Source organism: Gambusia affinis, linkage group LG16, assembly GCF_019740435.1.
Source record: "Gambusia affinis linkage group LG16, SWU_Gaff_1.0, whole genome shotgun sequence".
Classification (NCBI taxonomy): Eukaryota; Metazoa; Chordata; class Actinopteri; order Cyprinodontiformes; family Poeciliidae; genus Gambusia; species Gambusia affinis.
In genome coordinates, this window is record NC_057883.1 from 13,162,216 (window position 1) to 13,189,843 (window position 27,628).

The window sequence follows — 27,628 nt, forward strand, 5'->3', positions numbered from 1 at the left end:
CCATAGTTTTTAAAAACCTATAGTTTAAAAAAACTATAGGTTTTTAGGAACTTGTTGAAATTATTTTAACACCTAAAGCCTGCTTATTAAATGTTTTTGAAACTTATGGCACAATATTTGCTTGAGGCACAATTGGCAGCACAGTTTCAGTACTCTTGACTATGTCTGTACAACAACACATTTTTAAAAATATTTTCTTCCCTTATTCTCTGCTGACTCTCTCAAGTCTAGTCTGGTTGGATGAGAATTGATACCACTCTTCTTCACAAGACTGTTTTAGAGGCCACATAATGAGGTCTTGTCCTTATCTCTGGAAAAACATTCTGAAATCATCTACATAAAATGTAAAATCAAAATGAAACCAAAACAAATGCCGTGCATTATTTAATAAATGATTAGAAAGGTCTCCACTGAGCAATACTCTCAATGTGCGTAGTTTGTATTGCAAATGATGTTTTAGTAGTTTCCTGTTTTAAAAAACACCCGAGAACAATGATCTGTTTTTATTCTTCCCACACAGCAGCTCCAACTTAATGTTTCCCCACTTTTGTTTCTTTTCTTATGAATATTTCTGTGATTGATAATCCTCAGGTAAATAAGCCTGCTGAGAGGCCCTTGATCTCTCATCACTTTTTGGTAATATAAAATTAGCATTCCCTGAGCCATGACAAACACCACTTCTTAAGCTTACCCCACAGAAGCTTAAGACGTTTTATAGCTAAACTGTTATTGGGTGTGCTCTTTGTGAAATATCATCAAGGACATGAGGGAAACTCAATCACATGGTTGAGCTGGCATCTTACTCCCATCCATTTCTGACATATTGCTCCCTAAAATGTCACAGCAGCAGATCCGCTCCGAGAATGCAAAAATCTTTCCTTCGGGGAGAAATGGGAATATTTTAGTCCGTGGTGTGCTTTCAGGTAAATGTACAAAGCTGCATTTTCCAGCACTCTGAATGCCTGGGGGACGCACAAAAGTAAAACTGGTTCAGAGGAAACTTTGTCTTTCCCACAAGGTGGAGGGAGTTTTCATTTTTTAAATGAGAAATAGCAGCTCTGTGGGCACATTCTATATTTTCTTATTCCAATGTGCGTGATGGAGAATTATCTGAAACAGAATGAGAATAGAGAGTGCCTTCCTGATATGTTCTTTGAATTATGTTATTCTCTTTTTTTTATGTTGGGTTGAGAGGATGTTTTGTTTCTGGAGGCCCAAAGCCTGAGCTAGAATTTTTTTCATTTAAGCAGGAGCATTTTATTTACTGAGGAAAGCAACTTACTAAAGAAAAAATGTTTCCAGTTCAATGGTCTATGTTAATAAATGTGCAGCTGATATAACAAGTCAGAGTTTTACTCCTGACATACTGCAGTAAAACTCTTCAATAGTTTTTCTGCATTATTATAAAAGCATTCAAACATTGTTTGTTGTCAGAAATGCAGTGTGTACTTGTAGATGGTGGTCAGTTTTGGTTTCACTTGCATTAAAAACACTCGATAACTCACTGCTGCAAAGCTCTGATATAACACGTGACAGCATACCCACAGGACAAACGTGACTACTGATAAAAAGAGAAAGAAAAAGTCCAGATGTATGTATTTGAGACTTTGCAGTGTAACTCAAATGTCAGTGTAAATGAGCTGAAGGCATTTTGAACCCAGTACTCCCAGTAATTGTGATAAAAAAAAACAAAAAACAACAAACATTTCTTTTATTCACATTTACATGTAAGCTATAAACCACCAGTCATAATATACAAACCACAAAATGAATAAATAAATAAACATTTGTAATTAAGCTCAGACAAAACTATGATTTTCTCAGGGAGGGTTTACTACCTCTTACACAACTCTTAAAGATCAAAGTACCATAACAATTTCAAACAGAACCATCAGATTACAGGACACTAGTACTTCTATTCTCTAAAATTGCTGCAGACGATCAACTAAACATCTCATAATTTTTTCTGTGCATATTTAAAGAAGTGGAGCAGATTTTTTCTGTGCATCTCCAACAAGGTGTTTTTGATTTGAAATATAGCAGCTTTATAAGAAGAAGTATATGTGGAAGAATACAGCCCCGAGCGGGATGCATCATCTTCATATAAGAAGAATCCACCCCAGTAGAACAAGAAGCTTTTTTTTGTCGAAAAAAAAAAAGAAAATGGCCTCATCATCACAAAGACCAGGACAGGATAGCAGTACAAAATCTATTTTAGAAAATTCATCCTGGAGATGATGAATTCGGAGGACTTCAAAGATATGAACATGGTTGGTAAAGCTTGAAAAGAGTTCAAGAGCCAGGAGAGAATGAGTAAAATGTGGGACTCTATTGAAAGCTATTGTCAGGGCTGTACTGGTCAGTAAATGGCTTTCACAACTACTTTTTCAGATTCTGCTGCAAGTCCTGTCTCTCAAGAAGAAACATTGTGCATTTCATGTGGTATTTCATGAAATACCACATGAAATAATAATAGTTATTTTTTAGTAAAGGGCTGCATAACGGAGAAATTGCTAGCACAGATGATTGCAACAAGAAGGTTCTGTATTTGAAACCTGGCCAGGGATCCATGTATGGAGTTTTACATGTTGAGACACACACTGGGTTCTGAAGCGTTCTCCCCTTATGTATGTTAATGTAATTGGTCTCTTTGTTGCTATTGGGTAAGCATTTGTGCCTGGTTGTTTCATCAGAACATCTTGGTGTTGCCCTGTGATAGACTGGGACCTGTTTGTTCCCTGCCTCTCACCTATTGACAGCTAGAAATACATTAAATAAAAATAAGTGCCAGCTATATAGAATGATTTAAAAAACAAAACACAACTCTGGTTATGTCAAAAACAGAACTGTATCCAATTTTGAGGTGTCAACATTATGTTGTGATATTGTAAATGATTATCACTCAATTTTTAGAGGTACCTTTTAAAAGCCCATCTAGGGACAAGTGCTGCGAATTAGCTGTTGCTATTGCACTATGACGCAAACATGGGACTGCTGTTTTCTTCAGTTTGTCTATATCAATGTGTGTCTGTCCCTACCAAATAAACTTAAAATAGATAAATAAATAAATAAATTGCATTCTATATTGACATTCAATATGACATCCAAACTATAAATGAGAAAATCTTACTTTCCGATGAATGACTGATTGTTTCGTAATGGAAAAATAAATTTGGCATCTAATAAAATGACTTTTCTCTCAGATTTTGATTGTCTTCTAGCAATGCAGGGAATGACCTGAAGTTTCCTTCTCTGGGCTGCAATGCCTTGTTTTAGTCTTGTGAAGTCACCTTTTAAAATCTCCTCCAGACACACAACCAGGCAAACTCTAAAACTGTAAACTTTTGGGTCAAACAATGATCAGCTCCTTCAGCCCAGGCAGGTAATAATTAACTAGGCAGGTTGGATTGAAATGACAACTTAGTGACTTATATTCTAGTGAGTGCATTTATTCTTATGATTTATTCCTAACCAAACAGCCAGAGAATGAGGGAAACGAAGCCTTGTTAAAGGTTGGACACAAACTACAAATTACTAAGTGGAATAGAAGTGTTCATGTGTTTATCAGTTGAAGATAACCTCTACAGGAAAATCTGAAAAACAAAGTAATAGTAAAAAAATACTGATGTCTTGTGCTGATCATGCAAAAGATTCATAGATCTTGTAGTGTTTTATAACAGTTGGTGACGGTCAAAATCCTGCCAAGACACAAATTTGTTCAGATGGTTTAACTATGTGTGATTTTCACACATCTTTCTTTGATATAAATAACTGTTAGGTTTTTAGGATTTTTTCTCCAGTACCTCCTGATGAAATAATGAAGATAAATGCAGGCTTACATTACTAAAATGCTGCAGCTGGAAACCCAAAAATCCGCTGACTTTTAAATTTCTTTGATCGTTACTTTTATTGCAGAGCAGCATTTTTTATATGAAGATATATATTTAAAGTCTCCTTACATAAATGCAGTCAAAGCAGTTCTGAAGTTATTTCAACTTAGTGTTCAAAGCACTACTTCTGGAAACCAAACTTAAAAGATGTTTCTCTCATCAACCACAAGCAGAAGCTGTACTGCAAGTTTGCACTCTTTTGTGTGATTTACATTTAAGAAATTTAGGAAATTATTTCTTCCCTTATTCAACATTTAGAAAAGGTAATCATCGGTAGATTCGCGATGAAATAAAAACATGTTTTTATTTAATCTAGGAGAGACGGGCACTGAAGGACAAGTGGGTTTGTGTCCAAAGGGAGATGAATAAAGAGGACAAACCTAAATTATTCACATGCTGACTACCTTTTCATTAATCCTGGAGAACCAGAAAGTGCTTCACCTCTGCAGAAGTTAATAATAGCTCCAGCAAAAAACAGTTTAAATATGGGAGATGGTTCAAACTGCTCTGGGACAGACTGGCGACCTGTCCAGTGTGTACTCAGCTTCTCGGCTGGAACGTTAGCTGGAGATAGGCACCGACACCCCTCCTGACCCCACCATGGGATAGGGGAGTTACAAAATGGATGGATGGATGGATGGATGGATGGATGGATGGATGGATGGATGGATGGATGGATGGATGGGTTCAAACTGCTGAGGCACATAGGACACTCTAATCTTAGAATAGACTATGGACTATGTTTCAACAAGCTAAAACTATTGCTGTGTGGAGCAGATGTACTAAAGAGAGGAGATTAGTAAATATACTAGTTGATATTTTAGGCTTATGATCTTATATCAGTGTTAAATCAGTTTCATCTGCATGAATTTGGCTAGAACTTGTTTTCTAGGTATTAGTTTTGATGTTTGAAAAATATTAGTCACATAATAAGTTGTCTTTACATTCATTTCTATTGGAGATCATTTGCTTAAATCCATAAGGTATGATCTTTACAACTGTTATTGTTTTTATTAGATGGTATTTTTAAATAAAAATAAATCCAAGAAAATTATGTTAGCAGCTCATGTTCTGCTCTTGCATTTTTAAGGCTGCACACCAGCAAAAACTACATAAAAAGGCCAAGTCATAAAATTGTAAAAAGTGCTGGAGGAACTTTTGGAGAAAAAATGAAATCCAAGTTTAATGACCATGAAACTGTATAATGACATTTGTTCTGTGCTGCATGGGAAAGTTGGTTTGATTATAAAATCAATGGATGAAATCAATTTGCATAATTAGGAAAATCCTGCTTCCCAGACCACTCTTATCTTGGAGTTGTTTTGCTGTTCTCTTCCTCTCGCTTCTGAACATTTTTATGTCCCAGTTTCTCTTGTGGCTAACACCCACTCTGGGAGAGAATTAACAAAATGCCTGGAGGATTAACTACAGAGAAACACTGCCTGTGCAGAGAATCTGTGTAAGCGTCTGGAAGTTCAAGAGTGAAGTCAACAGAGAATTGCAAGTTAAAATTGAAGAAAAACAGCAGTGTAAAGTACTGATTGTCATTAGTTTATCACTCATTGGATTTTACTTTTGGTGAACTATGAAGCTGTTAATCCTCTTGAAAAATTGATTTATGAAATCTCACCATGTCGTGATTGGTGGGTGTTTGTTTATGCTCTCACATTTTTATGTGTTGATTTTTGTCATTGATGGTGTTCCATACAGGTTAATTCCTTATTTTGTTTTAAATTCCCATTTTATTATTAGCCTTTACTTTTAATAACCAAAATCATACATCCCTCCCAAGTTTGCTTGTTATCTGTTGTATGTATCCTCCATGTTTAAAAGCATGACTACTAGAAACAAACCTGTCAATGTGACAAAAATACCTTAACCTTTGTCTTGTCTGGGTAGAAGTTTACTTCAGGACGGGTGTTTGGTTTGTCCAAGCAGACACACCAAATTTCTACAAATTTCTGTTGAGTTGTTAAGTGATGTTTTAACTAAGGAACATGCACCTCTTGTTTGGCCAGTGCCTTTTTAATACATATTAATGTTAATCTATGTTCACTGTTGGCAATGACTCTGTTATTTCTTTAGCCTCCAGATTATTATAGATGTGAGAGTTGGTTGGTTTTTGAGTTTGGTTATTGTAAATTTTTTTAAGAGTCTTTAGTAAAGATTATTAAAATTATATAACATCTGGATCCAAAACACACATCCAAACTGGTTTTGGAGTGGATAAATCAGGCTAACATTAAATTTTTTTTAACATGGCCTTCTACAGAATACCAAAGGTCAGAGACATTACTTAGCGTAAAATTCATTTAAGAAATAGTTGAAAAACTAATGTAACACTCCCAAGTTATACATGATGCTCATTCCTATGATGATTATATTTTTTGACTAAAATTGTAACATTCAATCACAAAAGTTAGTTGATAAAGTATTCCAACAAATATGACTTATCTTCAGGTCGGCTTATTGCAATGAGAGTTCAAACTTGGCAATAATTCACATTCTGGTTCACATGCTTAGCATTAGTTTTATTCACACAAAATTATGCTTTTGTAATAATTGCAGTACAGAATTTTCACATAAACTCCCTTCCAATCTGTGCTGTTAAAGATCTGTTAGCTTGACTGTTACAGCGAACTGTTTCAGTCATAAGATCAATGTTCTTTCTATACCTCTGATTTTTTTTTACCACATCAGAATCAAAGCCAAATATCACTTGACTCCATACAAAAACATCTTGTAACACATAATTTTTTTACTCTTACGCCCACACACAAGCGCTGTAATATTTCTACTCTTTTAAATTATGCACACGTAGACTAAACTTAACTTTTTCCTTATTTGTGGTAAGAGTTCAAAAACAGCCATTTCAGTGGGCAAGTAAAGGGAGTTGATTTGACAGTGACATGGCGCCATTAGTCAGCCAGACAGATGCAACGTCAAAAACATCAGATTGTCTTATTCATCATCCATCTTGACATCTTGGTTGTCATGTTTTTGTCCCTTGTTCTCTGTGTATGACAGTCAAAAAGGCTAAAACTTTGACGGTTCAACAATTGGCTTCCAAAGAATAATTTCCCTCATTAAAATGATGGAGATCATCTCATAGGGTGCCAGTCTGTTCTTCCTGTAGTCCTTGGACAAAGTTCACCAAGTCTAATTGTAAAGAGAGATATGAATAGGTCTCTTTGCTCACATGTGTTTTTGAACTGCACAGAAAGGAATGTGCAAGTATAAGCTTGCCAGGAGAGTCTAAAAGCACCTTTAATTGCTCTGCTGCTCTTTACACACAACTGGATGGAGCTGGTTGGATCTGACTCAGTAAAAGAGCTTTTTACCTCCTTTAAAAGGCCAGAAACAAAGCTGTTTTCAGAGCCATTATGCTTCTTGATAATGAATGAAAGAACAAGCATAATCCCTTCGTTTTTCATCAAGTTTTTCCTTCTGAATGGGTTAAATAACTCCTTCACTGATTCAGAGTGATGCACGCATTAATCTTGCAGTGCTGCCAAGACCTGATTGGTGGAAAACAGAACAGGAAGGCTGATCAGCCTCATAGACCTGCACCACCTGCTTACTGGGCCAGGCGCACCGAAGCCTGTATGAGTGCCTTGCTTGAGGGCGGAAATGATTTAACTGGCTCCCTGAGGCTAATCAGGAGAGTTCCACCTGATATGCAGATAAAGAGCATCATCTGTGGATTTCAGCTCATTAAAAAGAAAAAGCTTCGTCAACAACAAAAATAACAACGAAACATGTATATAGAGCATTCTCTCTCACATATGTTGTGTTTGGCTTTTTGGACAGAAGAACAGTTTTTGGGTGTTTCCCTTGAAAATATCATCTTTTCCCCTCAGGTAGTTATCTGGTTACCTAGTTTCCAAAACATAATTGGCTTTATGACCCAAACAGCTGTTCTGGTTGGACACAGTTGTTTTAAAATGCCTGTCAGAGCTTTTATTTTAAATTTAGTGTTATATGATTGTTTCTATTAGCAAATTTAGAAACCATCCTTCGTTATGAGGAGCAGTTTTTGATATATGTTAACAGACTGAACTGCTCTTGAAGGCTGTAAATTAAAAATAGGACATTTTACCCTGAGTGGTTTCAATCATATTTACTTTTTTTTATTTTTTATTTGAATCTTGTAAATTTTAAAGATTTCAGTCTCCATGTGGTGTTAAATATTTTTTAGAGCTGTTTTTAGCAGCAAAGGGAACTTGTTACTACCAAAAGAGTTGTAAAGACATTTACTTTTCTTTTCAGCAAGATTTAATATTTAATACTGGATTTGATTGTTGTTAGGGGCTGCAGAGAAATAATAATTGTGTTTGTTGCGTAATTAGAGAAGCAGACATAAACAGGATTTAAAAGCAAAAGGCAAAATATTTCCCACAGGGGTTTGTGGAGAGGAAATATCACACATTTAGTTACTTCAGGATGTATTCAGTGCTTTATGCTTCATGCTTTTTGCACATTAGATCCCCGTCAGTGCACGATCAATACTAAGAAAGTAAAAAGGACTCATTCACTATTTGTTTACTGACAACAGTGATCTCGTCTCTTGTGCAATTTCAGACAAAAACTGTGTTCATCTTGTCTTTTTAGCAATCCATGTCATATTTTGAGTGCAGAGGTCTACAACAAAATGTGCTCAAATGCCATATAAAGTAGTCCTCAACATGGTCTTTCTGGTGGCTTCTGTTCCCAACCATGACACTGAACATATATGTGCTCTGCAGAGCCAGGGAGCAGAGCCGTTTCTGATCACCCTGATAGGCTCAAAACACATCGGATCTGTTTGCATCTGATCCGATGGACAGTTAGGTGATGCATGCAACAGTTTGAACATGCCAAACTGTGAGGCATTGCTCTCATTCACTGCAGCGAGTGTGTATTTACTGCGGTCCACTCCATGCTGGGGTAGAGACACAAGCTATGAGAGACCTTTGCTGCATGTCTTCCACCCTTTTTTCTTTGTCCATTTCCTGTTTAACTGTCAATAAAGGTCAGTTGAGCCAAAAAACACACTGATTTCATTTTATCTCCACAAGCAGCTTCCAGCTCTAACAGGATGTGGTTGTTTCTATGGATTACTTTTTCCATCTTCTCTTTACTTTGATATCTGCAATTAACTCCTACTTCACTTCACTAGTTCATCTCATCAGCTCATGTGTTCAACTTTCTTTGAATCATTTCCATGGAGACAAAATCATAAAGATATGAAGCAGTCTGACTGACTCGGTAACACTCAATCTTCTTCAGACCTGCGTCAGACTGACGCCAGTTGAATTATTAATTTGGCATTTGGATGGGATGTTTAGGACATTTGATGAATAGAACATTTAGGCTAAATTTAAAATATCTAAAGCAATAAAGTTCCAGTCCATGGAGATAGAAGCTACAAAGTTTAAATCCTTTGATACATTGTACTCTGTCTCAAAAGACAGACTCTTAGATGAATATTAATGATGCAGTAACACTGCTCTCCTGAAGATTATTCCCTTGGTTGATATGGAGAAAGGTGTTTCCATATACATGTATAAATTTGTGTTTTTATTGGTAAGCAATATGCCAATATTGATTACGAGAATATTACAAAAAAGTGTCTGACCTCAGAAAAGGGTGCAACTCTCATTTTTACCTTACAGCTGAAGGCATAATGGACATTAAAATAATAGAGTTATAACAAAATGTGTTTAAAGACACATTAAATTACAAGGTTTTGAATGCCTCTGTGGTTTTCTATCTTTACACAACTGAATTTAGACATTAATGTTTTTAATCCTTCGGTTACACCGCCCTGAACATAACAGCCTTTAGAAATTAGCTGTAAGACTGTGACACCACATGGTGCTGGCCATATGCAAATTTATGTTCCCTCTTTTGCAATAGTAAATGACTCCCACACAGAGCAGGAGAGAGTGTGCTGCAGGGACGAGAGTGCGAAGCAAACCTGTGATTTAAGGAATCACTTCCACGAGCTGCGCTAGTTTTAAATACCCCTGCTTAATTGCTGTGTCATGACAGGATAATTACCACCGCTGGTACCACCGCAGAGGGTGGTACCAGCAGGCGGGCATGCAGAAATCCACCAAGAACTGGGGAGTGGAGCGAAACGTGGAGACGTGGAGCTCTTTCATTGAGGCTTTGATTGGCACCTGCTCTCCTGGATTCAACAAGATCTGAATGCTTCATATTGAGGCTGGATTTGGGTGCATTCAGACTGCAACACTCCTGTAGATGTGAAAAAGAAACATTTGGAATTAAAAACTGACTGCATGATTGTTAAAGAATTAGAATTAATGATATTATTTAGATTTATGCTGTCTCTAATAAATGCACTGATGTAGTTGTCACAAGGCTTTGTGTCCAACCTCCACCGCATTAATTAACGCACTGTGTTAAACCTGCATCTTAAAATTGAACGCGGAGATTTTGCATGAGAAGCTGTGAGCATCTCGTTCTTGTTCACATGAAGCTGGCAGTTCTCATCTAAATCTTTAATTCTTCAGTTTAGAAGGATTAAAAGAATAAATCTGGAAAAAACACAATGAACATGAAGAATCAGTTTTACACACTGAAGGAGCCGACAAAGCTGAATACGGAAAGGAGAAGGGATGAAAGTGAAGAAAAGCAAAAAACAACCATAATCTTCAACACAAAGAGTCAAAAGTATGTATTTAATACCATATATTCGGAGTGATCTTATCAAGACACGAGTTAAAGACAGATCAAATTAGAATAATTGAATACCAAAGGGGAAAAGGTCACAAAGAAGAACAAACAGTTAAATAAAATAAAAACTTGGTGATTCTAAGTTTTGTAAAAGAAAACCAAAAAAAACAAAAAACTTAATATTCAACCTAAATGTAACTAGCCGCTTTTAACCATCAAGGACTATTCCAGCCTAAGTCATAACTTAATTATGAAGAGCAACACAGATTAAAAAAAATTGTGGATTTATTTAATTAAAGGTTACCAAAGTTAAAATGAATGATTTTCACAAGAGAGAAGGAAAGAATGAACATGGCAGCTGGAGCACAGAAAATCATGTGTGAACCTCGGCAGACACCCACCTCAGGCAAATGACAAAACAATCAAGCTTGCGAACCAACAAGAATTACTGCAAATAATACAGTGATGAACAGTAAAAAAAAACAAATAAACAAAGTTTTTAATTTTGTGTTTGCTAGCAAACAAAGAAGTGGAAACATTTCTCAAAGAACAGCTGAAAATCTTTGGTTATCAATGCTGAGGGAGTTAGACGAGTGACCAGAAGGCAGGTAGCTGAGGTCTGCTAGGCTAACAGAAACAAATCGAAGACAAAAACATAAATGACCATAAACAATGCTTAATCTACACCAGCTGGTGGTGAAGCAGATCATCCCACACAAAAACTGTTTCAGCTCATACCAGTTTCAGACAAGAGGAGGAGCAGTAAAGCCAGAACAAGCCAGACTTTACCAATAAATGGGTATTGTTATGGTTTTGCAGAGTATTTTCCTCCAACTTAAATTTCAGCTTTGTAAGATTTCAATCTGTGAAATTACTTTCAACAAACTCAGAAAAAAATAAAATAAAAAAAAAATAAAAATCAGGGAAAGTATCTAGTGCTGAGGATTAACCTGCAAATTCCAGGAAAGTACCCTCTGTTAAGTATTGTTGTTGGCTTTTTCCACCTCTGCTATCTGCAGTTCCTCCTTCGGTCTTTGTCTTATTGCCACCATATTTTTACTGAACAAGCAAGTCTTTTAAATCTTTCCTTTCACTCCTTTATGTCTCCTTTCCCTGATCCCTCCTAACTCTCACCCATTGCACCACCCTGTCGATGTCTCGTCTTCACCTCTTCTGTGCTCTGCCTGTTGCTTTTAGATGGTTGAGACCAGGTCCTTAAACTCATTCAAAATCAATTTCTCTTCTCTTAAATATAGTTTCTCACATTTCTCCATGCATAGGTGTTTTATAAGTTGTCTTTTTTTCACAAGCTTATGCTATGTACGGGTTACTCAGCCAAAGTACTAAGTTTTTCATTAAGTGCTTGCCTTTACCTTTAACATCTTTCAAGTCATATCTTGACTTTTACTTCAGTAAGACTTTCCCAATCTGAAGGAGTCAAAAGAACAATAAAATTAAATTTCAGATGATCAAAGAGTAAAGTTTTATCTATCTTTGCTTCAAAAATAAGCAGAGAATCTTTCTTCATTATGTTTTTTCTGGATATAAAATCACAGTTTAACTTCTGTTACATTATTTGCAGGACTTAAGGCAGAATGGAACAAGTTTTAAATGGGACTCATTAATTCTGCTTTTTCTCCATGCTCAGCATTTTTCATGAATTCACAATAAAGAGAGTGTTGCAAAATGGCTTTAAGCAAAATTTATAAAAAAAAAGAAAATCCAAGATCATATTTTGGTTTAGAGTGCTAACCTGTGAAGCTAAATCACAATCATAGCGACAGATTGCTGAAACAGGATGAGTAATGACATTCAATTCATATTAAAATTACAGGAATTTATTTTTGAAATAAACTCTGACTTTGATTCTGATAATCTGTTCAAGGTTGTTTATTCTGTAGATGTTCCTTCACCCGGACTACAGCATATTTCAGACTTTTTGCAGATTTTTGACTGTGTGAGAAGAGCAGATGTCTGAAAAACACAATATTTTCACTTTTTGGTGGGGTTCGCTTATGTAAATAGTTCTCATTAACAACATGACAAATATTATAGAGACAAGTAACCAATGAGCTTGCAGGGTTGACATTAGCAGTTATTCAGACAGATATATACCAAAAACGAACAACGTTGAGTTTAAAAAAAAGGAGTCTTAAATACAATACACCTCATCAGAAACCACCAGGAGTCTGCAGTTGTTTTTCTGATTATAGCCTTTGGAAGTGGTCATTATTTGTTATGTCGAGAATTGTGTGTGTGTGGGCGTGTGCGTGTGTGTGTGTGTTTTCAGGATAAAAGCTGATAAAAATAACATTTCTGCAATTGCATTTGCAAATGAGATTCTGTTTTTGTTATTTTGTAGCCTGTAAATGTACTTTCCTTCTTATTTCCACTGTTTTCATCTGTATTTTTTCCTTTAATCTTATTCATAAAGATGCCCTGGCCAAGATGGGATGTATTTCAAGACAATACTAAAACATAACACCCACAACTAAAGAAAAAGAAAATAAATGTACTTATAAAAAAATCAAAGAATGTCGGAATTTAAGCAAAACTACAACCGATCCCGTAAATGTAAACATCTGTGGATGCATTTTAGGTTTAATTTTATTTATTTGATGTAATTGATTTTGAAAATGTGATGTCCAATAGAGAGAGGAACAAATATTTTCAAATTGCACTTCCCTCTAGTGGCTAAAAGACGAATTAGTCCTCAAAGTTTTTATGGATTTTATTTTAGACTTTTACATCATGTACAATGATGTAAAAGTCATCAAAAGGTACAGTTCTCATTAGAGGTTTACTTGAGGTTATCGATGCTTTATTCATTTTAATTTAGTGCAACAATTTAAGTGATTTGAACAAAACAAACTGAATTTATTGTTGATTTTCTCTTATACAAACACTGGACGAAGAAAAAAAAGGAAACACAAATACTTTTTATCCAATAGACACAATTCTAATGCATTTTTAATAAGACCCCACACCGTTTGTAACAAACACAATAAGACACGTTTTACCAATAACAAATTTTTTTCTTTTAAACACATTTTTGCTTCGTTTACATGGTTCAAATATGTGGTCCGTTTTTAAGTAAAACTACTAAGGTCCCTACATACAAATACCACCACGTAGATTTGATTGCCGTAATCCAATCTAAAGGAGCTTACTGAACTACATTACCCAGCATGTAGCGGGGATTACGCCTGTTGACATGATTGGTTGACGAGTCTCCGCCCCTGACAGTCCCCCGGTGTTCTTGGGTGAACTGATATGTTTCTAGAAAAGCTCACTACCACTGGTTGTCCAAGCTGTCAGAAACCAAGACTAACATGGCTGCAGTAACATGGCGCATCTGCTTCAGTTTGAGAAATACCAGAACATTCTTCGCTCGGTGCCACAACAGAAGCGACCAGCGGCTGTTTTCCAGCGCTACGCACCAGGAGAATGAGCTTGAACTCCGTGATACCTCAGTGACTGCTGCAAACTTCCAGACCAGACCCAGATTGGTAAGACTGGTGCTGGAATACGGACTGCAGGTTAAAATTGGGGTTCTAGGTTCAGGTCCTGGAGTTTTTCCAGTTCGGGCTAATGATGTGTGGTGACAAAGTTGTTGTCAAGAAACTGCAGTCTGACTTCTCGTTGAGGCCTGAATCAGACCATCTTTCCGGGTTGATTATTAACCAACACTATGCTGACTAGAAATACATGTGATTTAATATTACAAATAACAAAGATCTGCATTCTAAATGACAAAGATGTGCAAAAATAAACATATTATTGTTTGTTTTACTTTTCATGACATGGATTCCCTTTTTGTGAAAAGTTCTCTATTTCTGCAGCAAAATCCATGTTAATAATCAATGACTCTGGATTTAATACATTACCTTAAACAAAATCTATCTTAGAGTAACATGAACATGCTAACCTGACAGCTTAATACTGTAAAATATAGGACTGGATTATTTTGGCAATCGTTTTAATTTAGGAAATAAAAAGATTATTTTTAGTGGGATTTTTGTTAGGCTTTGCATTTAACACTGCTTCTCTGCCGCAACGCCACACATGAGTACAGATTCTGATGAGATCTGTGTTCCATCTGATGGGGTAACACATTCTGGCCTTCGGCCTGTAACGTTCTGGCCACGGATCATTTGGAAAAATGTTTGCACCAGCTTTATAGAAGCAAATAATGTTGTTTATTTCTATTAACTGAACAAACAGTTGACTGTCAATACTGTTTCAAAGACACAGTTTTTTTTTATTAGTATCTATTTTTCTGGTTTTCTTTTCCAGGAGAGATTAACAGATGAGAAGGTCCTACCGTTTTCAGCTTTCTTGACCGACAGCTTTGACCGCAGACATAACTATCTACGCATCTCTCTGACTGAGAAATGCAACCTCCGCTGTGAGTAAACTAGGGCTGAGATGAGACCCACTGTATAATAAACTTGAGTAAATGTACCACAACAAACAAGGTAATGTGTGTCTGCTGCTAAAATAATAAAACATATCGATTACATTTGTTGTGTTATCTTTAACTCTAAATTATAATGGCTTATTGTGGTGGATCTGATGAACTTTTCTCCTAGCTGAAGAAGCAACAAAGATCAGAAGAACTTTCACAACCATCGTTGTCAAAAGTTTTTTCCATTTCACTTATCAATGCTTGCAAAAATGTAAGCCTACATGTTGGCATCTTTTAAGGTTCATTGTAGTTTTCAGGTGTTTGTTTCACAGAATATAATACCCTTTTTACTAATTTTTCATAATAAAAGGATGTAACTTCGATGGTTTCTGTTTTGTTCCTCCCAAGACCTCCAAGTTTTAAATTGATCTTAGTGTTTTTGTTTTTTTTTCCAGTATTTTGGTCCACTGTGCTTGAACAAAATATGTCAATAATGTTTTGGTTCTGTCTTAAAATAAATACATTCCTAACTATTGCTTTAAATGAAAGCAACAAACTGAAATAGTCAGTTTTCTAAACAAACCTATTAAGATAAAATCTGTTTCAATCAACAAAAAACGCAAATTAGATAAATAAGCAAATATTTGTAGTACAAGAATGGATTATCAGAACTGTCGTGGGCAACTTATATTTTTTGTAGGGCTACATTTAAAGGGTTAAAATTGTACTTCTAAATAATTAAATGATTTTGATTATGTAGTTTGCACACATTTAGATTTTTGACTAATCTTATCATTAAAATGGCCTGTCTAATAAATGATGTTCATGTTACAAAATGTTGACTTTTAAGCTCGTCCTAGTACTTCACGAAACCCATTACTCTATTCATTTTTTTTTTTTCCTCCTTCATGTTTTGTGTCTCTAATGACGTGTTTTTATTTAGCTCACATGTTGGATGTTCCTGTCGCTCAGGTCAGTATTGCATGCCAGAGGAGGGAGTGAAGCTCACGCCGCGGGCCCAGCTGCTCTCCACCTCAGAGGTGCTAACCCTCGCTCAGCTCTTTGTCCGAGAGGGAGTGGATAAAATCCGACTCACTGGAGGGGAGCCTCTCATCAGACCCGATGTTCTGGATATCATTGGTAAGAAACACTCATGGATCTTGAACATGTTCACACTTTCTCACAAATGGAATGGTGTTTTATTTAGATTTTTATGTGCTAAACTAACAACTTACTGCATAATTGGGAAGTGAAAAAAAAATTGCTAGGATAAAAATACACACCACATTTTAAGTAGATGAATTTAGTTTCTTACCCATTTAACATTAAAGCTCTACTTTTTGGTCGGTTTGTCAGATAAAATCCCAATGAAATTCGTTGAAACATTTGAATATAATATGTCAAAATGAGCACAATACAAAGATGGGGGCTTAGGATGTCAGAAGCTATAAGCAAGAATGAACAGAAGACTTTTCTTTGTGACTCCTTTCTGCTCAGATTTATTAATTATAAACAATATTTATGAAACCATGATCTTTGTCAGATCAAAAGAATGAACAATAGATAACACTCTCATAAACGTTCCTCCTGCTGAGATAACAAGCTCAAGGCTTAGCAGCAGGAAGATTAAAATGCAAAATGCAAGATGTTCTGCTTCTCCAAAATGTCCTGAAACTGTGCTTAGATTTGTTCTTACAGTTAAACTTATTTTAGTGATCTAAATGAATTATTTCTTAAGTAGTACACACATTCCTTCGAAGAGGCCTTTTTTGTTTCTCTCACTGATAACTCTGAAAGCTTCTGCTGAACACAGGGTTGTTTATATAGCTTTATGAATGATCAGATGGATGTTGTGACAGTCCTCTCAGACGGTGGCTCATGGGCCAGCCCAGCTGACTGCGCCAGAACTAAACAGATTTTTGCTGCATTCCTTCAGGTTGAAACAAAAGTTTGTGGAAGTGAACGTAATTGTCACATTGCGACTGTCGGTTCAGTTTAATGACTGGTTATCTTTGCTTTAATTTTACAGCCTCGTTTGTAAATTAATGTTTTTATGTCATCAACCTCTGCTCTGTGAGCCACCTTTATACTTTTAACAGCACAATCACATAAAGGCTTAGTGCAGCCCTTTATGTTGCGCTAAGGGCTGCAGCATAAAGATAAACACATACTGCAGTGTGATGGGTCAGGTGACCAGTGGGATGTCAGGCGACTCTTTTTAAGCTCTAATCCAGTGGAAAATTAACATTAACCTTTTAGTCCACTGCTTTTCTGCAGAACATTATGTTTTTGCCTTTAATTGTGTGTTTTTTTTTTAAAAGAGATATTTGGCTAAAAATGATGAGCACAGATTATAAAATATGAAAGAAAGATCCAGGAGTCTCAAAAACAATCAATTTGAGACTCTTAAGAGAGACTTATGTCATCAGTCTATGTAAGGTTTTTGCTGCATTTGAATTAAATTTAATAGTTGATGTATTTAAGTTAGAACCACGGGCCATTCTGCTGTCGCTGTCATCCAAAGCTTTCTTGTCGCAAAGCAGAAACCCAAGTGTAAAACAAGTAGATGCCATTACTTTATTACAATTTCTCAACATGATTATTTCAATTGCAACAGTAATAAGTTCTGAGTATTTTGTGAGCTCTGTAGTGTTTTGTAGAATGAAGTCCTACAAAATGCTGAGTAATGTGTTTTGGAGAACAGTTTAAATTTAAATCCTATGCTTTTTTCAAGAGGTATTAAAGATATCACAATTATTTGTGTTTGAGATTAAACCACAACAATTTGTTTTTTTTGGTTTGGCTTATAGGATACATTTTTCTTCACTCTTTCATCTTTCTCTTTTGCTTTTTTATTCTGCAGCTGAACTGAAAAAGCTAGTGGGTCTGAAAACTGTTGCAGTTACAACCAACGGCATTAACTTATCCCGACTTTTGCCGAAGCTGAAAGATGCTGGACTGGACCTGATTAACATCAGCCTCGACTCTTTGGTTCCAGCAAAATTTGAGTTTGTAGTCAGGCGAAAAGGTGAGGATAAAGATTTCACCTGTAATGACTGTTGAAGTGCACCCAGACACCCCTAGCAAACGCATGGTACAATAAACTGTTGTTTATTTGCAGAATTTTCTTTTCATTATTGTTGGCATCAGTGCTATTAATACTTTGTTCATTCATCTTTTACCCATAGAACAGCTTTTACTTGTCTCCTGTGAAATTTAACACAGTTGTGTTAGAAAGAGAAAGGGATATTGTAAATAAAACCTGAGATAGAGAATCAGGCCCACAGCATCATAGATCCTCCACCATACTTCGTATTTGGGATGAGGAACTTTTCCTCAGATTCATATTTATCCTACATGCCAGATTCACATGCCAGAAACCCTTAATCTTGGTCTCCTCTAATTAAAAGACATATTTGGGAATGATATTAACTAGAGACAGCTGGTTGTTATGGAGACTGATGCCACTCTTTCTTTTTATGTCCATAACCAGCCGACTCTCTGTGTCTGAAGACAAAGTACCTTTGGGGATTCATTCAGGCAGATCTTTTTCTATCTCTTAATAAATTTATTTAATTCTTTTACTTATTTAACCACATTAGTTTTGTTCAATCTGTTAGAGTATGAGGCTAGAGAGTCTGTAGAACCAGTTAGATAAACTTTTCTGTTGACCTCTCCCTGCAGGAATTGCAGCAGGCTAATAGCGATAATGCTTCACCATACATACCACAACAAGAGTTAGTATTTGTTAACAGAAAAGAACAGATAGTTTAGATAGATATAGTGTGATGGAATAAGCCTAGAGTCTTAAGAAGTTTCTCTATGGAAAATCACCAGTTCAGAGTTCTGGTTTGACAATGTTCTTGTTATGCAAAATTGTTCCATTAGTAAACCTGATTTTTGGAAACTCACATACTTGAACAAGAAGATGTTTATCATCCAAGGAGTTAATTGACCCTCCAGTGTGGTTACGTGGCTTGTATATTGTTCAACTGAAACTGTAATGACTACATTGTGTAACATGAGTTCTATATATTGTGAGGGCTTGCAGCTCCAAATCAGAACTCAGTGCATCTTGCTGCTATGTGTGTTCTCCGTCTGCAGACGAAATAAAGCTTTGCTCTTTGCCATTTGCCAGAGTCTCAGCCTGATCTGTTGTCATACAGATTTTTCCTCCACACTACTGCAGAGGGATTGGATGCTGATGTTTTTACACTTGAAGTTATGAACAAAGAAAGCCTTTAAAGCTAAAGTAGAATACGTTGTAGGAAGTATTACTTATTATTTAATTTTGTATTGATTTCAGTAACTTCTTTATTAACAGTGCCCTTAACTTTTGTTGACATTTCCTGGCTTTTTCTTTTTCCTCAGGTTTTCATAAAGTCATGGAGAGCATTGACAAAGCGGTTGAATTGGGCTACAATCCAGTCAAGGTTTGTTTCTAACTTAAGGAATAATCATACAATTCTTAAATTACTCTTTATGATCACACTTCTTGTAAATATGTATAAAAAGCTTCAGAAAATTCCACTTTTACCACAGAAACATTATAATACTCAAAAGTGATAAATTTTTTTTAATTATTATTATTTGAGTTAAGTTATGTCATAAAATTAATCTCACAGTTAGAAATAATACTATAATAATAATAACATAACTGGTGCCATAATTATTTGTACTGATGACAATTTATATAAAGTAAAACTGAAGCATTTTTATAATTTTTACTTCATTGGGGGATCTAACATTCAGCTTCCTACGACTTTGTTTCACTGGACCCAGTTCTCATAGCCATTCATTAAAGTATGAAAAACAAGTAAATTTTGCACTTGGCAGATGTGTGTTGATCATCATTTATCAGTTACTGGCCTAAACTTAACTAGTCTACATACAGATGAGTAATTAAAATGCTTAGCCCAAACTGGGTAGCTTTCATGATTTCAGTCATCTTAAAAACTTCATTAGAGTGACATCTACTGTCCAATCAGAGAACTGCAGTTACTCTAAATCCTCCCAATCTATTGTCAACATGTCAAACAGTTGATTACAGACCTTTCAGCCTCTTTTTACTCCACTGAAAACATCTCCTCCCACTTTGAGGCTTTGTATTTAACATTTTTATGGTTATATAACCTTGGTCTATTGTTGTGTGCTGCCATCTACAGATCAACTGTGTGGTGATGAGAGGCCTGAATGAGGATGAACTCTTAGATTTTGTGCGACTCACAGAGAAGAAGCCTCTGGAGGTCCGCTTCATTGAGTATATGCCATTCGATGGTGAGTATTTTCTTCTGACAAAATGACTCTGATCAGGTCAGGGAGGCGTGTATCTTCATGTGAAAGAAGTTTCTGTTGTAGATATTTTTTTCACGCACAAATCCATTGAACAAATTCAGCATGGCTTCCTCTGGTCTCTGCAGGAAACAAGTGGAACTTTAAGAAGATGGTGAGTTACCAGGAGATGCTGGACCAGATCAGACAGCAGTGGCCCAATCTGGAACGGCTTCAGTCTGGACCTGCTGACACTGCCAAGGTCAGGTTCTCCACTTCTGATGGAACATCATTTTTATATACAACAAGGGATTTCACACTTCTTAAACTTTTTAAAATTGTCATGATACAACAACAAACTTAAATGTATATTATTGAGATTTTATATATAGTTCCGTATCACAATTATGTACTAAATAGTGTATAAGGGAAGTGATACAAAAATTTCAAGATGCAGTTCAGTTCCCGTGACTTCTTTTTGTTTTGCTTGTGTAAATTAAACCTAAGGGGTTTGCAATTTATGCTATTGATCAGTCTTACAGACTTAAGAGTCCTATGAGAACTCTCATTGGATTCTTAAGTCGGTAATGTTTAGGAGCAGAGCTGAGGATAAGGTACACTAACTGTCCATTTGAACTATGACAGTTTTATTACATAATCACTAAATTTATTCCCTGAAATCTTTTCAACACTTCTTTCTGCTTTCAGACTTTTAAAGTCCCTGGTTTCAAAGGTCAGCTGGGCTTCATTACTTCCATGTCAGACAATTTCTGTGGCTCCTGTAACCGTTTGCGCATCACTGCAGATGGAAACCTCAAGGTAAAGGTTGACTTTGTCAAATTTTCTCAAACATGTCTTTCATAAAAAGCATAAACTGAAAGCCAGAAGTCATGGCTAAGATTAAGACTCTATATGTTGTTGTTTTTGATTGGCTTTCCTCTTTAATTCTCAGGTGTGTTTGTTTGGTAACTCTGAAGTGTCTCTCAGAGATATTCTCCGTTCTGGAGCATCTGATGAGGAGCTGCTGCAAATCATCGGAGCTGCTGTGGGCAGGAAGAAGAAGCAACATGCAGGTCAACACCCACTCAGCGTTGTGTGATAGTTACCAGTTAATACATTTATCTAGGAGGTAATTCATTTGTTTTTTTTCTTCAGGCATGTTCAGTATCTCTCAGATGAAGAACAGACCTATGGTGCTCATTGGTGGGTGACTCAGCTGTACGTAATCAGTTTTTTTGTTCTTTCGCTTTTTTGCTCAGGAATTATTCTATTTAAAATTTCTCTTGTCTTGTTTTCTGTTTTTGGTGTTACAGATTTCTCTGAGATGTTTCTCACAAGGCCAGAAAACCGACAAAGGGCTTCATTCATCTTTACCAAGCTAAAACGTGACCCATTTCTTTATCTGACTGCGTCTTCTGACGAGTCTCGTAAGGAGTTTGAGTTTCTGTGCCTTCCTGGCTGCACTGCTTCAACACAGACAGCCTTTAGTTGCTGCTTTAAGTCCTTAGTGAGTGGCGGTTCACTCATTAAGACCCATAGTAGCAAAGAGAAGTGCCACAATGTGACGCCGCTTCACTCGGACTATAATTACGATCTCATTTTCACCAGTCATCACACTAAGAAACGCACAAATATGAACTTCATTAATGAAGACCCCCTCAGGTACGCACAATCCAGTGTTCCTAACAACCCAAGGAGTCGGTCCCTTTCTTCTTTTTGCACACTGAAGGCCAAACTGAACCAGAAAAATCTAAGTGTCAGGTTGTTTCACAGTCAGAGTTCTGGTGAAGACCACACGCATAAGACCCCATCAGCCTTAGACAGTCCCAGTAGCGCTAAACCCCAGCTGACGCACACAGACGCCCAGGGCCGAGCAGCAATGGTGGACGTTGGGGGGAAGCGTCCCACAGGTCGAACAGCCACAGCCGGTGCCACCGTCATCCTGGGCGCTGTCGCTTTCCGCCTCCTTCGGGACAACCAGCTGGCCAAAGGTGATGCTTTAACTGTGGCTCAGCTGGCCGGCATCATGGCTTCAAAACAGACCTCTACCCTCATCCCTCTTTGCCACCCGCTCCCTCTGGACCACGCCTCCATCTCATTTCAGCTGGATGAGCTGCACTGCTCTGTTATTATCACTGCAACATGTCATACCACCAGCAGGACGGGGGTGGAGATGGAGGCGCTGACGGCTGCCTCTGTGGCAGCGCTTACGGTCTATGATATGTGTAAGGCTGTGAGCCACGAAATTGTCATCACAGATGTGAAACTGCTCAGCAAGACGGGTGGGAAGAGAGACTTTCACAGTCGATGAACACAGGAAAACTGAACTGCAAGATGAAGAAAGTCCCTCTCTGCAAACCCAAATGTGTACCAATAACTCGGGCTTCTACACAATCACAAAATTCCATATTTATCCAAAAACAATTAGATTTTCTTTCTGGACATTTGAGTACAAATTTTTAACTCTGAACCTGCCTGTGAAGTAGTCAGGTCTTAAAATCTGTAGGATCTAACAGAGAAAACGGCTCTCTGGCTTTTTAGCAAAACAGTGTTCATTCTTCATTTAAATTATGTTTAGTAAAAACTATCAGTGTCATACATGAGCTTATTTTTTCCTCTTTCGGTCTACAGACGCTACAAACCTAAATGTATGTTTCTCAGTTAACTAACTGAATGTTGATGATGTTTACATTCTGAATGTCTTTAATTATCTGAAGTTATATTTCACACCATATCTGAATTGCATTGTTGCTCCTGACAACACCATGAATGATTTTTTTTAACAGTTTATTATCTTTAATGCAGCCTAACGTTTCATTATCTTACTTTATAAAATTAATTTTTGCATTTTTGTACTTGACATGAGTTCTGCAGTCCACTTTTTAATGGGTTTTACATAAGACAATGGTGATCTTCACTATGGTGTGAGCATTAGTTTCTTTTGTCATAATAAAAAGTTGTATTCACTGACCTCAAATGTCCTTATAGTTTTTAAAGTTTTTACAAAAATATGCAGACAAGTTTCTGGGAACTTATTGGACGTTTATAGCACAATATTTTGTTTTGTGTAGACACTATGGGACTCTGTGAAAAATTATTTCACCCAGTTTGAATCTAGAACATGATTTAATATGACGTAACAAGTAAACAAACTGAGTTTTATGTCAGTTAAAATATAAGTTATATTTTTAATCCAAAAACTTTACAGATATTGCATGAAACAATCATCATTTGGACTAATGATGGTGCTAACATGTTGAACTAATTTAATAAAACATGATTCTGATTTATAAATATTTGTGTCATACTGGATGATATCAAACAAAGCTGCTCGCCAATTTTCTGGGAGCTGTTTTTCTTTTTATCTTAAAGCCTTAAAATGGGTCCTTGTCATTCTACACATCTCTACAGGCGTTCTTTACTATTGATTGTTTTAATATAATTGTAGAAATAACCCACTCAGAAATAACCCATTCATACAAGCCAAACCAAATTAAGATTCAGCTTATTTGAAATGACTTTTTTTCTTCTCTATCTTTAAATGCTGACATAATAAATTCCAGGCATAAAATAGAAAAATGAAAATGAGACTCATTTTAATTTAGTCAAAAAAGAGAAAACAAAGTGACTCTTTAAAAAAAAATTAAAGTATGTTCTATTCAAAGTTGTGCAGATCTGGTTCTCAGCAGCTGGTGTCCCACCTGTTGCAGATATTTCCCCGTGTTCTTGGACACTTTCTATTATTTCTAACCATCCCTAGGTTTTGTTTATGTTAACCTTTGATTAAAACGAAAATAAAACCTGGGTGTCCCCTTGTTTTATCTTACCACTCCATAGTACAGATCAGGCTACATGTAACATAAAAAGAAACTGATTAGATCACAAATGCTTGCATAACGTGTCCAGAAAATTTTAAGAATTTGTTGATGTCATTCTGCTTCATGACTAAACGTTTCCGAAGCAAAACACCTGCATCACAAGATGTCACATTGATTTTTAGCTTCTCCTCAGCTGACCATTTTGGTTTAATTCAAAATAAAAATGTTTCTTTAATGGTTAACTTGACTTATTTTTTATGGTAAAACTTGAGATTACAGACAGGGATTTAAATAATTCCCTTTCAAATTAAGATGAATAATTGGCCGGAGAGATGTCATTCATAAAACAGAAAATGTTTGGTATTAAAAAAAGGCTTTTTCAAAAATCTTTTTTATATAAAAAGACCAGGCTTTTTATATAAACCACATTGGTTCTTTGAAGAAGCAAAGAACAGAAATACTTGACATCGCTGCAGGTATTAGTCACCAGACAGTCTGTGTTGACAAACCACATTCAGCCGTGATTTAAAAGATAAAGACAGATGGATTACAGCTGTCCATGTTTTATGTTTTTAGTGTCAAGTCAGACTAAACATTGGTACTTACAGAATGAAGATGGCTGCTGGTCAACAAACAGCCAAACTGTGAATCTAAACAGGACAGAAAGAGACAAGTGGCGCTGTTGATCACTGTTTTGAAACACCTTTTGCATCTTTATTCAGGTATGTAAATATAATTTTAATAAATGTTTCATTGTTTTTGGGATTCTGCAGCTGATTGATTGTACACATCATTCTATAAAAAATTTATTTTTTTTGTCACTCATTTCAGAAAGTGAAAGTAATATATATATATATATATATATATATATATATATATATATATATATATATATATATATATATATATATATATATATATATATCCATTACACAAAGAGTGAAATATTTGTAGCCTCTTGAAAATTTGATGATTATGGCTTCCAGCTAATGAAATTTGGTGTCTCTGCTAATGAAAATATTAAAGAAACAAGAGATTGACTATAGAATTCAGAAAACACAGTGGCCTAACTCCATCAGATGAAATGGCACTTCAAAATATTCTCTAATTGTGAAAACTTCACACTGATGTTTAGTCAACACTGATTTTGTGACTCTCTACTCTCCCTCCAGAATTCTTTGACCTTGATTTCCAAATGAAATGCAATAGATGCCTCTGACATCTTGTTCAGTTTTCCCAAATTCTTTAATGGATTTTTTTTATCCTCTCAAGGTCGGTCAATCCTTTTCACTGCTACACGTTTTCTCTCCACTCAACTTTAACAATATGCTCTAATTTTTCACATTGTTGACATTTTCTTGCACAATATTTTTTTTGGAAGGTTTCAGTCTCTGTAGCTACAGCAGCCATAATCATCCATGTTTCACTCTACCTGCAATGAATAAATGAGTTTCATTTTCTGAAGTGAGGAAAAATACTCAAATTATTGATCTGCATTGTAGATCGCCTGAAGTGAGCCCCATATTTAACTCCAAACACCATTATTACCCTCATTTTCTCAGACAACCTTTGTTCTAATGTTTATCTTGTTTATGACAAAAGGGATTAATTGATATGTTTTCAAGAAATATTAAATTCAGCTAAACTGCTTTGCACAAGGTATGGACAAAAGAGCAAAATCTGCAGAACAATTTAAAGAGCAAAGATACCTAAGGCAGATACACAGTCTGATGTGCATCAAACATATCTTCTAATATTTTCTTCATATCATGTTCAGGGACGTGTCTTGGGACGATTCTGCTCCTCCACATGAGAAGAAACTGAGGCAGTTTTGGTGAGTCCATTACAGAACTGACATAAGACACACAAAACTATTAACCTGACACACACTATGCCACCTACGACATAAAAATATACAGTGAAGGGAAAAATGTAGTCAGTGCCATTTTCCAATACACTGAAGAACCCATTTTAGAAGCAATAACTTAAATTTGTAAATATTTTTAAGGGATTGTCTCTCATATTTCTCATGTATTCACTTCAATGAGATGTTTAGATATTTATGCACATCTATACTTGGGTAACCACAATTATTTTATTTCTCAGCCATTCTGTTGCAGGTCATTGTTCTATTGATGACCATGTTTGGGTTATATGTGTTGGTAACTTGTTTTAGTCTGAAAAGCAAAATAGATTTAGTGAAAAATAAATATTTTTTTTCCATATTAAACATTCTCATAGATAAAGTCTAACAATTACTATGTTATTTTTTTTTCTCTCAACAGCAAGTCTTAGAAACTCTCCAAAAGCTTTCTTATTGTCCACCTTCATCCACCTCCTGCGTGATTTGTTTTACCTTGCTCCAGATTCCACAGGACATTTCTCCAGAACACAAACAGAAAGCCTTACAGCTGACATCAACACAAAAATGCCATTTGAGGTCCACATTACTTGTGCAGTTTTATCTTCAACTCTAACTCTCATACTAGGTTCATGGATTTCTTTTCTGGTTGATCTAGTTTTGATATCTTTAGTTAGTGTTCTCCTCAATGCCACGTCTTCCAGCAGCACAAGTTTGGTCTTCAGTCCACTGTTTGGAGCGCTCATCCTTAGGGTGGTGGGCCAACTTGCAGTAATCTTTGCATTATTGGCTGCAGAAGTTGTGTTTAATTTTATTCCAATATTTGAAATAATAAAAATCCCTGCAGAAGTCTTCTTTTCTTTTACAGCCACCTTTGTCGCTCTGAGTGTATTTGATTACCCTGCTTAAGGTAAATGGAAGGTTTTGAAGAAAAAAAACAAAAAACAAAGTACTGATTCTGGAGGACGTTTTATGTTAAAAAATTTTTTGGAACATCTTAAACATGTTTAAGACATGTTTAAATTTTTAATATAATAAGAAAACTGCTAAATCTAATGATTTTTTAAATTGTGACAAGGTCTTTTTCTTTTTATATAAATTCAATAGTCACATTTGAAATGATTTAACTAATTGAGATGGAAGTGTTTTTTTTGTCATCTCTTTATGTAAAAAATAATAAAAAAACTGAATAATTGAGATCTAGTTACTGTCTTCAGCAAAATGCAATTAATTAGTTTAAATAAATAAAAAATGTTTTTTTTCTTTCATATACATTTCAATGAAACCATAAATGTTCAAGAATTCTTTCTCTCTTAATGTTATTTGTTTATCTATGTAAATGGCTTTGAGTTTTGCATACCGTCACTCCACAAACAACAGAGATGGAAGACACGCAGCTTAAGAGTGAGGCAACTCTAGGTCAACCTGGGTAAAGTTTTAGAGATCTAGGAATGTTTCTTTTATGAAAAAATAAATTAATTAAAAAAATAAATAATCAATGATTACAGCTAGTTGACCTATGAAAATGTGTACATATTCCCCTCCTGTGGCATTTATAAAGAACTATATCACAGATTAAATTGTTTTATGTTATTGCATTTTAGTAAAGAATATGTAAAAGTACCACCATGTGTTCCACTGTCTCATTTGCAAAAGGACAACTCGCCCAAACACCTCTGTAGACCTACTTGAAGATTAA

General features: G+C 35.8%; 1 protein-coding gene and 1 long non-coding RNA gene across 3 annotated transcripts; both read left to right on the plus strand.

The window, feature by feature from the left end:
- Window positions 1-13,804: 13,804 nt before the first annotated feature.
- Window positions 13,805-23,220, plus strand: mocs1 (molybdenum cofactor synthesis 1). 2 transcript variants are annotated; one of them, XM_044141902.1, is made up of 11 exons: window positions 13,805-14,080; window positions 14,868-14,979; window positions 15,952-16,119; window positions 17,843-18,007; window positions 19,351-19,412; window positions 20,145-20,256; window positions 20,400-20,512; window positions 20,959-21,069; window positions 21,203-21,323; window positions 21,406-21,453; window positions 21,564-23,220. In XM_044141902.1, exons 1-11 carry the CDS (start codon window positions 13,904-13,906, stop codon window positions 22,559-22,561), a joined length of 2,187 nt encoding a protein of 728 aa, XP_043997837.1. In that variant the 5' UTR covers window positions 13,805-13,903; the 3' UTR covers window positions 22,562-23,220. The 2 variants fall into 2 exon arrangements, with proteins under 2 accessions (XP_043997837.1, XP_043997839.1); XM_044141904.1 differs by having other exon boundaries at window positions 13,806-14,080; window positions 21,406-21,468; window positions 21,564-21,704.
- Window positions 23,221-24,662: 1,442 nt separating this feature from the next.
- Window positions 24,663-26,912, plus strand: LOC122845622. The gene is made up of 3 exons (XR_006373089.1): window positions 24,663-24,790; window positions 25,846-25,902; window positions 26,354-26,912. It is a non-coding gene; the product is annotated as an uncharacterized LOC122845622 (long non-coding RNA).
- Window positions 26,913-27,628: the final 716 nt, after the last annotated feature.